The sequence below is a fragment of the Dipodomys spectabilis genome, unplaced genomic scaffold (genome assembly GCF_019054845.1).
Source record: "Dipodomys spectabilis isolate Male_0828 unplaced genomic scaffold, ASM1905484v1 ptg000026l, whole genome shotgun sequence".
NCBI lineage: Eukaryota > Metazoa > Chordata > Mammalia > Rodentia > Heteromyidae > Dipodomys > Dipodomys spectabilis.
Window position 1 is genome coordinate 3,974,703 of NW_024870703.1, and position 12,280 is coordinate 3,986,982.

Consider the following 12,280-nt stretch of genomic DNA (forward strand, 5'->3'; position numbering starts at 1 on the left):
TACCTGGAATTCAAAAAATTAAATCCCCCAACAACAAATCCTCAAAGAAACAACTGCCCAATAAATAAGTGGGCTAAAGACTTAAAGAGAAACTTCTCTGAAGAGGAAAGAAGGATGGCCAATATACACATGAAGAAATGCTCAACCTCTCTAGCCATAAAAGAAATGCAAATCAAAACAACATTGAGATACCACCTCACTCCAGTTAGAATGGCTATAATCAAGAACTCTAATAACAACAGATGCTGGAGGGGATGTGGACAGAAGGGAACCTTTATTGTCTTTAAATTAGTAAAGTTATCCTTAGTCTGGGAGAGGAACATGACTATATATCTAACTTTAATATCAATAACTTTAACCGTGTTTTTCTTTCTCAGCTGCTTTCCTCAGAAGCATTTCAGCAAGCAATGGGAATTGCACATCATTACTGACACCTATGTCCTCTAAGGTAGATCAAAATAGCCAACCTCATTCAACATTCAAATTGAAGCACAGAACTGTGAGTAGAAAGATCTAAATCTTTTATACAGCCAAACATCCCCCACGTAGATCATCAACAAACTCCTCCAGTTCATATTGTTAGGAGGGACTTTTATTCCTTCTCAAAAACAGCAAATATTAGCCAAAGCACTAAGCAAGGGCTTCAAACAAGTCCTTCAGAAAGCTGAAATGATTTAGCATGAAAAAAATAAATTTATGTTTTAATGCATTTTAATAAATGCATTAAAAATAACAATAATATAAAATCTTGATTCTAATGTATTTGATGTTTTCATCAGCCAATGAGACTTCTTTGCCAATTACTGGGTGTATCTTAGCACAGTGCCAGCCATGACACTAACCGTGACATACAGAAATGCTTTCTCTCCTGAAGGAGCAAAACTATATTTTACCAAGTTTCTCAGGAGCCAAAAAAAAGCCTTTTCATTATTACAATCTGTCTTCAGCTTGCACCCTCAATCTGAATTTTTTCAGTGATATCAAATAAAAATTAAAATCACATGTCAGCTACCCTAAGAAGCCACTGATATTTTTATTCTGTTTAATGCTAAGGGGAAGTCGCTGCTGATGATTCGATGAATTCCAACTGAACATGAAAAAGTGTGAACAGTTCTGATCCAGATGAAGTCTCTGCTGCAATTTCATTTCCCTGCTCTAAAAACACCTAGTGCAGTAATGGCAAGATTGTTACACTTTGCCAAGTGTCATGCTTCAACTACATGTAGCTGCAGCAGCTAGTTAGTCCAATAAGCAATAAATAGGATTGCTTGAGATAACGTTTTGTTTGCCAGAACCAACCTTGCCAGCTTCCCAAATTTTCTCCCTTTTAGTTTTCCTGTAATGAAAGAATCATAGTTTTGCAATGACTGTTAAGGACTCGTAGGGCTTCACAACCGCAAGTAAGCTAAGAATAAAATAAGACAAATATAAGCTGTTAGGGGTTTTCCCCTTTTCAACTTGGTAGGAGTCTGCCTATCACATATGAGGCCCTGAATTCTCCAAGTATTGGGAAGGAGAGGGGAGGGGAGGAGAGGGGAGAGAAAGAGAAAGAGAGAAAGAAGACGAAAGGAAGGAAGGAAGAGAGGAAGGGAGGGAGGAAGAATGGGGGAGGGAGGGAGCGAGGGAGGGAGGTAGAGAGGGAGGAAAGGAGGAAGAAGAGAGGGAGAGAGGAAGAGAGAGAGAGAAAGGGAGAGAGGGAAGGAGGGATTACCATCACGCCTACCCCTTGGCAGTCTATCCCCACCTCTCTACTTTCAGTTTTCTGTGTTAGTCAGACTTTCTACCACTGTGACAAAATATCTAAGAAAGTCAGATATGGGAGGAAGGACTCATTTTGGCTAATGGTTTCAGAATTTTCAATCCACGGTTGGCTGGGTACGTTTCTTTGGGCCTGAGACAAGGCACAATGTCAGGGTGGTTGGAGCATACTATAGAGGAGGCTGCTCACCTCATGGTAGCCTGAAAGCAAACGGAGTATGCCTGTGCCAGTGGGATTTCTCCTTCCCCTTCTATTTGGCCTGGGCCTCAGGTTATTGGAAGATTCATCCCACCTTCATGGTAAGTCTTCCTTCCTTCCTGATTCTGAAAACACCCTGACAGATACACTGAGAGATGTGCTTTATGGATCTCCTAGGTATTTTCTTAATCCAAATTTTGAATTCAAGTAACTATTGATAGGACATTTTTATCTTTTAGCTTAGATTTAGAAGAAAAATCAAAACTGACTTGAACTTATATGTTCTTTTATCCCATTACTCCATCCATTTCCTGTTCATTGACTTTGAACTACATGACCTTGACTACATGATAAAATCACCCCCAGAAACTCCTAATGCTGATGGCCAGATTCCCACTTAAGACCAAGTAGATCTAAGCCCCTTGGAATGTATGCCTGAGAGTTTTAGTGCCCCTGTAATGATTGCAATATTCAGCCAGGTTTGAGAAACTGAGCCAAAATAAAACAAAAAATATCAATCATAGATTCTTACTCTCTAAAAGCTTATGCTCTAGTATGTTGTGCAAGCACACACATATATTTGCACATTTTTTAGGTCCTAGGTATGCACATATGAATAGAATGTACCTCTTAATGTAGATAATTTTAATGTAACTTTATTGCATGACAACCAACAGAGAAGAACTGCAGTCAGTCTAACAATAAAAGAAGGCTAGGTAGAGGAGTACTGCCATTGTGTGGAAGAGATAATAAATGGATAAATAAAAACTAACCAGGAGTCAGGCACCAGTGGCTCACACCTGTAATCCTAGCTACTCAGGAAGCTGAGATCTGAGGATTGAAGATCAAAGCCAACCCGGGCAGGAAAGTCCGTGAGACTCTTATCTCCAATTAACCACCAGAAGTGGCATTGTGGTTCAAGTGCTAGAGCGCTCACCTTTAGAGGAAGAGCTCAGGGATAGCACCCAGGGCCAGAGTTCAAGCCCCAAAACCAACAACAAGAAAAAAAAAAAATTAGAGGAAACCATGGCAGGAAGACCACCTATGTTCCAAGTTTCAAACAGAGACAATAATAAGCAAAGAAAGGAGTTGAGGAAAGGATGTAGATCTTGTCATGCCCTTAGTAAAGAGTCTGAACTTGACTTCTGAAGGGCAGGCAATGATGTGTTAGCAGAAGGGTTAGGCAGGACAGAACTCTGGAAACAGTTATCAGCTAATCCCATGAGCCAGGCAGCATGGCACTAGCACTTTCTGTCTTAACTCCCACAATTGTAACTCTCTGCTGGATACTGCTGCCTTTATTACCATAAAGTAAATTTACTTTGGGGAGTTACTTTTTGAATAACTTTCCCAAGTCACAAGGAAAGAAATTCCAAACAAACTGATCTTGAAGCCTGGGCCTTACCATCTAAAATGGCTGGCCTGGGGAGGGCGGGGGGGGGGGGGGGCCTGGAATGAGAATAACAGAGGCTACACGTTGGTGAACTAATTAAGACACTGTTATGGTATCTCACATTACAATTAGGACAGTGTCAGTAGGAATGGTGGAGAGGGAAAAGATGGGATGGTGTGGTAACTCACACCTACAATCCTCCCAGGTACTTTGGAGGCAGAGATAAGAGTGTTGTGAGTTGAGGCCAGCATAGGTAGAAAAGTTAGCAAGACCACCAACTCAATCAACACATCAAGCAATGGTAGTTCCCACTGTAATCCTAGCTGTATGGGAAACATAGGAAGGAGAATTCAGGTCTGACAAAAAGCGCTAAACTCTTGCTGAAATAAGAACTTAAATCAAAAAAGAACTTGAGTGGTAGAACAGTTGATTACTGATCACAAGGCACTGCCTTGTGATGCCAGTACTGGCAACAACAACAAAAAAGGGGAAAGATTCCACAAGTATTTAAAAGTTTTTAAGAAGCATCAAAACTGTGATTCAGACTAAAGTAGGAGTGAAGTCATGGCACAGTCAGCCACATGGAAAAACGATGAAGATATTCTGCTAACTGAAAGAAGCCAGCCACAAAAGGATAAAAATGTATAACTCCTTTATAAGCTCCCTAAAATAGTCATATTTCTGTAGACAGTTCACAAAACAGAAGCCAGTGAGAGCAGAATCAAAAGCTGTCAGGAATATATCTGAGAGAATGTTAAGCCTGCACAGACCCTTAGGACATCTGGAGTCGGTACTGCAAGACAAAAAAGCAAGTATAGGCAAAGTATAATTTCATTAAGCTACTTATAAAAAAGGAAAGACTACTTAGACATTTTTTTTTCAAAAGCAGGCCGGCATAAAGTTCCCCTATGACTATTTAAAGGTAACTTATAATAAATAAATAAGGAGATGTTTTATATGATATATGTGTTTGGTTTTGTGTTGTAGATTCAGACAGGTTTTGTAAAATTAATTTTTAAAGAACTCGTATAAAAGTTACCCAATATATAACAAGGGAAAGGCATAATAGCACTAACAGTAAACCATGGTACCAGAGCTAAATCCTCCACACACACACATCATCTCTGATAATTCTAAAACTTAGGATGCTTGTATTATGTCTAGGTTACAGACAAGAACTGAATTGCAGAAAGTAGAATTACATCGTTTGCTTATAGATAGGAAAGCTCAGATTTGGGCCTATTGTGGCTACAAAGCAACCCCTATCTCTAACAATCCTTGATTAATACCGTTTAACTAATCTACTTATGCACAGCTGAATAAGCACGTAATGACACCCAGAGAGTAACTGGAGAGTAAATCCTTCGCTTATCACACCAAAACTCTGAAAAGTTCATTCCAGCTCTAGGAGAAAAACACCTCCAAAATGGCTAAGTGATCAAAACACTGTTTAAATTTGTAGTTATTTTTACCTCAAAACCACATAATGCATAATTATTAGTTTAACCTCTTTCTAAATGATATATATTATGTGAAAACTATGGGGGGAAAATATACTGGAACACACACACATACATTTAAATCTTAGTTCTTTATATCAAAAGAAATACAGATTTGCTAAAAAACACTTTGAACAAGTTTCCAGGAACAATTGAATTCTTCCAAGTGGGAAAACCTTAGGAAGTCTAATCAGTGGCTATTGTGTGTCCCTTAGCACCAAGAAATTGAACATACCTTCTCTGATACAGGTAAGCCGCCGGCCGCCTCTACTTTTCTTGGTTGTGTTATAGAGTCGCATCCATACATCCTACTGTTAATACCATAAAGCCTGGCATCAGTCACATAGTGGCAGGGAGCCCCAGGGGGGCCCAGGGAGAGCCCGCCATGTAGGTTTTGTGTCATGTTAGCTGACACACTGAGTACTGACTCCACCTTAGAATCTGTTTGAGACACTTGCGAAGGAAATCCAGGACCTCGAAGACCCATATACTGGGAGCTTTCCTGCTGACAAGGAAAAGCTTCAGACCTGGCTTTATGCTCATTGCCAGGAGATACAAGGAGACTGCTGGAGGTGGTTTCTAGTTGTTTCCTATCTATAGGAACAGAATGGAGAATTGTGGGTTGATGCAGCACAGTTTCCACTCTCTGTTGCTTGTCAGGAGTGGCTTGGATAGAACATGGATTTGGCCGTGGGATACTGGTCTGTATGATGGAAGGCTGCCCCAGCTGCTGAAACACTTGCTGGACAGGAGGCTGGACAACGCCTGCTCTTCCTGAAGCCTGGGTCACCATAATCGGTACGTTCACCTTATAAAGGTGACCTCAAAAAGGAAAAAGCAAAAGCGTAAGTCGAACAAAGTCAATTACCTTTAAAAAAAGAAATATATTAGTTATTTGTGATTATCTCCAAGAGTTTTCCTTTATTCTTCATTTTTGTTATTTCCTGCAATACTTATTAGTGTGTGTGTGTATGCCAATACCAGGGCTAGAATTCACATGTTCTAGATCTTACTTGGCTTTTTTTGCTCAAAACTGGGGCTCTGACTTTTTGCTGGTCAGTTGGAGATAAAGCCCAGATTAGCTTTGAACCATAATCCCCAGATCTCAGTTTTTTGAGCAACTAGGATTACAAGCTCAAATTAGCAGCTATTATTCTTATTTCTTAAATTATATTTTGCTTTACTTTTACCTTAGCAGCCCTCCACTATTGCTTATATGATACCTTTTGAGATGTATACATACTCCCAGTATTTCATTGTGACTCTCTCTCTCTCTCTCTCTCTCTCTCTCTCAGTTTTGGAGCTTGAACTCTGGGCTTGGACACTGTCTCTCAGCAGTTTAGCTCAAGGCTAGCGCTCTACCACTTGAGCTACAGCACCACTTCCAGTTTTCTGGTGGATTGTTGGAGATAAAAGTCTCACGGACCGGGCTGGGAAGGTGGCTCAGTGGTAGAGTGCTTGCCTTGCATGCCTGAGGCCCTGGGTTCGATTCCTCAGTACCACATAAGCAAAAAGAAAAAAGCCAGAAGTGGTGCTCTGTCTCAAGTGGTAGAGCGCTAGCCTTGAGCTGAAGAGCTGAGGGACAGCGCCCAGGCCCAGAGTTCAGGCCCCATGACCGGACCAAAAAAAAAAAGTCTCACAGATCTTCCTACCCAGGCTGGCTTTGAACTGCAATCCTCAGATCTCAGCCTCCTGAGTAGCTAGGATTATAGGTATGAGCCACTGGTGCCTGGCTGTGACCCTCTCTTATTGGTTGATAAGTTAATGTTAACAACCCACAATGCAAATTTTAACAAACATAATCATGTAAATTTGTTTTATATATTTAAAATATATGTTTCAAGATAAGGTTATCAAAAGAGAATTTAATAATTTCCACAGTTATCAAATCCCCTCCATCTTTCCTTTAAAATAATACTGAAAAGGAAGAAAAAAAAACATATTTTTGAGTACTGAGTTAGGTGCTTTACTTCAACTTTACAACAATCCAAACAGGTCTGAAAATGCTTCAAATAAAGAGACAGTACTAAAAAACAAAGGTCAATTAACCTCCAAACTTTTGGATATCCTTTCTATTAGACCATGTAGTCTTTTGTTTGTCTGTTTTTATGCCAATACTGGAGCTTGAACTTGGGGCCTGAGCATTGCCTCTCAATAAGGCTTTTTAGATCCAAGACTGGTGATCTACCACTCAAACCATACCTCTACTTCTGCTTTTTACTAATTAATTAAAGACAAGACTTTCCTATTCAGGCTGGATTTAAACTTTGGTCCTTAGAGCTCAGCCTCCTGAGTAACTATGATTAGAACCGTGCACCACTGGCACCCCACAGCCATTCAGTCTTGATTAAGAAAGAAGATAAAGGTTGGTTGAAATAGCCTTTGTCTTGTCTTGATTAGCAAGCACTACCAAGAACAGACATGTCCTTTTATTTTGTGTTTGCTAAAACATAGAAACTGGCTTGAAGAGGAAATAAATACCAAATGTCTAATACATATTAGGAAAAAGAATGGGGGACTGATTTAGGACAGGCCTAGGACAGGGTCTTCTGTGGTAGACAGCTTCTATACTACAACAAAGCCACCATTTCATTGCTATTTTAAAGTAGGGATTATTAAAAGCTCTTAAAACAATTTATTTTAAAAATCATGTAACTTCAGGTCTAGAAGCTAGTACTAATACTAACATCACAATATTCTTACAACAGCTCACCAGATGGAGTCTGCAGCGTCACACCTGCTGGTACATGAATAGGATAGCCAGGAAAGGCAAAGTTGGCACTGGAGCCCGAGGTACCCTAGACACAGGAAATTATATTAGGGACTTATAAAAAGACCTTACTTTTTCTCCATGATATCAGAGGGGGTCAAAATCTTGATTCCAGACAATTGGACAACAGCTGGACAATGCATTTTATATTAGGGCTGAGTTCTTTGAAGAAAGCTGCTTTTTAATATTTGATTCAAGTAATTCGGATAAAGATCAAGAGGAATTCTATTATGCAGTCACTAGCAACCTTTTTTTATAAAATTGTCTTAATGTTTGTTACTTTAATGATAAAAGTACAGAAACAGTCATAAAATATTTTCAGATATTTTGTAAAGGATCATAACCATTTCTATGCATGCACAAAATAAAATTTTATACTGTGAAAGTTAAAAACATTTTAATTTCTATGAAGCCAGTAAGTCTTAGTGAATAAACAGTAGCTTCAAAAACTTGGGTAAAGGGGCTGGGAAGGTGGCTCAGTGGTAGAGCGCTTGCCTTGCATGCATGAGGCCCTGGGTTCAATTTCTCAGCACTACATAAGCAAACAGAAAAAAAGCCGGAAGTGGCACTGTGGTTCAAGTGGTAGAGCACTACCCTTGAGCTGTAGAGCTGAGGGACAGGCCCAGAGTTCAGGCCCCATGACCAGACCAAAAAAAAAAAAAAAACTTGGGTAAAACTTCATCTGGACCTCTGATTCTCAAAGTGTGAAGTAAAAGAAACAGTTGTTTTTATGTGTCTTCTAGAGAAAGTTGATCATTAATGATATTTTAAAGTAGAAATGATAGTGATTAATTTATGTAGTATATAGTTTTTCTTTTGGAATAGCTAAACCCAATGTTTTAAGTAAAAAACACAAGTATAAGTAACACTCAATGTTGACAAGAATGATATAAAAATTGGTTTTCTCATTCTACTAAATATGAGTGCATTTCAGAACAATTCCTTGGAGGGGCAATTTTGTGCTATATAATACATATATATAGAGAGAGAGAGAGAGAGAGAGATAAATTGAAACTTGTATGACCTCTGACCCAGAAATTCTACTTTCTAAGAATTTGCCCAAGTATCACATGAATGTGTTATGCTGTATTACAAAAGATTAGAAAGTATTTTCTCCACCAACAAAATTTAGATAAACTGTGGTGTACCCACAATATAAGGGAAAGACAAGAAATAGATTACTGAAACAGTAGGAAAAAAAACAGCAATTCTAATCTTTTCATTGACAATAACATTCATCAACAAACTCTAATAAATATACATCAAACAGATAGGGGGATGGGTAATAAAATCCTCAGGTTCTTTTACATTTTACGCTAAATTTTTGTTTTCACTTGGTTGTACACCAGTCCTGGGGCACTGTCCCTAAGCTTTTTAGCTCACAGCTAGTGTTCTACCACTAGCCACAGCTCTACTTCTGACTTTTTGATGGTTAATTGGAAATAAGAGTCTCACAGAATTTCCTGCCCAGCCTGCCTTTGAACCATGATCCTCAGAACTCAACCTCCTGAGTAGCTAGGATTACAGGCATGTACCACCAATGCCCAGCTTGTTTTCACTCTTAATTAAGAAAAGAAATATTTCCATGAATCTCAAAGGCAGAGATATTTCAGTGGTCTTCATTCAAAAAGCAGTGCCATTTTATTTCAAAAATCCTGATGAGAGGAGAGGTTTATTTGTTCTTAACGAAGAACTGAAAACAACTGGCCCACTAAATCTTTGATCCTAGAAAAGCAGCCCATGGGAAGAAAGTGGAAAAGAAATGGTTGATGGATTATTTACCATCAACACTGTAAGAAAAAAGTAAAAGAGAAAAGGTACTACTCCTCCCCACCTGAAAAATGACTAGATTTTTCTGTGAAGAAATCATAGTTTTAGTTCCTGCCTCTGACTCCTGGAGGGGAAAACAAACTACTTTCACAAAAGTAGAACGTGGCCTAAGTATTCCACTTAAAAACAATAATATCGTTCAATGCCGGAGAGAAAAAGAAAGAAAGAAAGAAAAATTATCATATCAGTTACCAATTTAAGGGCCACGTAGGATCTAAAATTATGCTGTATTATTAAAAACCCCACATATTGGAACTTCAGAAATCTTCTAACCTTGTAGATATGAGTCTAACAAGTATTCTAAAAGAGAACAAATTATATGGAAGTGTTGGTTCCAAATTGCCTGAGTTTTTATTATGATATTGAAACTATTCCTGTCCCCTATGCCTGCACATCTTTTCGACTGGAGGATCCTGAATTATATCTATGCCCAGCATTCTGCCACCAGGCACTAAAAGTGGAACACAGGTTCTTAAATGTACTTTAAATAAACTACATACCAGTTCTGCTGGGACAAAACTTGGAAGGGTTCTACCAGCAGGAATAACTAATGATGCTGTGGTAAAAACAAAACAATTATTATGTATCAATTCAACTTCATCAACTTAATAAAATTGCTACTTATAGATTTTCTTAAAACCGAAAATATTTTCTACCACTAACAAGTTCGACCATGGTGAATTTATTGATTTCAAGAGAGGAAGAGTAGTTGTATTTTTTTCCCCTCGCAAGTTTAAATAAAGACTTCACAACTAAATTACTTTATCAAAAGAGAATATCTCATTATAGTCAGGCACACTGTGCTTTTAGATCCATAACACAACATGTAGACTGTTCTGTCAGTCAATGTAGTATGAAATCTCTATATTATTCCATGGGGGAGAAAAAGCAATATTCGTTAAAGTAGCACATTTCTAAAAGACCATTTTGTTGATCAATGACATATAACCCAACATAAATCCATTCTAAATTTTATAGGTTCAAAATAAATTGCAATTCATTTCACAAAAAGTTATTTATAGTTCTTTGGCCAACTAAGCAAGCCCAGCTGTATAGTTTTAGGAACAGATGAATAAAAATACTTGCAATGAAACACCTCTGACTGCTAAGGAAAGCAAATTCTCAGGAGAATTTGACTCAAACTAAATTAACGTTTCAGTCACATATTATCTTTCCTTTTTTCTCTGATAATTGTTAATTATACCTGTATTTATATCTACAAGGCTAACAAAGGTTAAAATTTTAATACATCATTTAAAAATAAGTAGAAATGCCTACCACTGGTGGCCCATGCCTGTAATACTAGCTAGAAAGATGAGATCTGAGGATGATTGTTCAAAACTAGCTGGGGCAGAAAAATCTGTGAGACTCTTATTTCCGATTAGGCAGCAAAAAGCCAGATGTAGAGATGTGGCTCAAGTGGTAGAATGCTAAACTTGAGCAAAAAAACAAAAACAAAAAAAAACAACCAGGCTACAAAGCAAGGCCCTGATTTCAAGCTCCAATACCAGCATACCACACACACACACACACACACACACACACACACACACACCACGTATAAAGCCCAAATAATAAGTACAGTAGAAGGATCTCAGTGGTCAATATAACCATAAACCTTAAATTGTCAAGTTTACTGTATCCACCTGAACATGACAGAATGTTGTTTGCCTTTAATGAAACAAGAACTTTTTTAGTACTTTTTTAGTGTGTCTATGAGCCACATTTATGTTAGGCCTATTTCTCACATAAAGAACTAAGGAGAATTACTCCAAAGACCTGTTTCTGCTGCTAGATTGGCTTCTCACACACAACAAACAGATCAGAGGAGCAAATTTTTTTTGGGTGGGGCGGGGGAGTGGAGGTCTGTATGTCTGTATGTGTCAATGCTAGTGCTTAAACTCAGGGCCTTGCCATTTAGAGCTTGGCTTTTTTTTTTTTTTTTGCTTCAGGATGGTGTTTTACCACTTGATTCACAGCTCCACCTTCCAGCTTTTTTGGTGGTTACTTGGAGATAAGAGTCTTGAGATCTATCCTGCCTAGGCTGGCTTTGAACCTTGGATTTCAGTTTCCTGAGTAGCTAGGATTACAGTCACGAGCCACCAATGCCTGGCTGCAAGTATTTTTTTTAAACTATCCATTCTTCCCACATTCAGACAAGGGAAGGGAGGCTGAAGATTGATGGTTAATGAAGCACAAAATTATTTTTATCCTCTGTTCATCTATGGCTTTGTTTATTAACAGTCATTCTTTTATAAAAGCTAAATTAGGAGAAAAAAAAGCTGGAGTGGCAAGAACACAATGGTATTAGTCTTAATTAGCTGAAGTGAGCTAAGTTTAAGTGGCTACAGCTAAGCCACAGCCTGAGAGAAAACAAAAATCCGTTAACACGGCTCTGAAGCAATTAAATGAAATTTCCTGAAGAAAAATAGCAACAACCTTCTTTAAAACACTTCGTAATAAATCCTAACAGATAACTCTCTATATTTAAAGAAATCAAACAGAGCTATAAAAGAACTTTTAAAGTTTCTTTATAGATACTAGAATAAAAGCACTGAACTAAACAAGTTGTATAATAAAAATTCCATGCCGTTCTTAATTTTGATACTAAATCCACAAGTTATAGGTTCCACTTATACATATTCACAAGCTGTATATATCACTAACAATGCCTGAAACACTTTTTAATACCAACTTGGTTTTAAACTAAGTAAATTTTAACTAAATAGGTGTTTTTAACTAAATAGGTGTTTTCATTCAAACTAAAAGCATTAAAACTTTAATTTCCTGTATATATGCTAGGTATCTTAAATTCAAAAACAAATTTTATA

The 12,280-nt window shown here is 38.0% G+C and overlaps 1 protein-coding gene across 1 annotated transcript in view; it reads right to left on the reverse strand.

The window, feature by feature from the left end:
* The window catches only part of Ston1 (stonin 1), a 110,135-nt gene that overhangs the window by 20,033 nt on the left and 77,822 nt on the right, over positions 1-12,280 (reverse strand). Inside the window, exons 6-8 of the mRNA XM_042675411.1 lie at positions 9,950-10,005; positions 7,563-7,647; positions 5,085-5,671 (exon numbers count right to left, since the gene is read on the reverse strand). Of these exons, the coding sequence (XP_042531345.1) occupies positions 5,085-5,671; positions 7,563-7,647; positions 9,950-10,005 (728 nt within the window). The remainder of the gene's footprint in view (positions 1-5,084; positions 5,672-7,562; positions 7,648-9,949; positions 10,006-12,280) is intronic.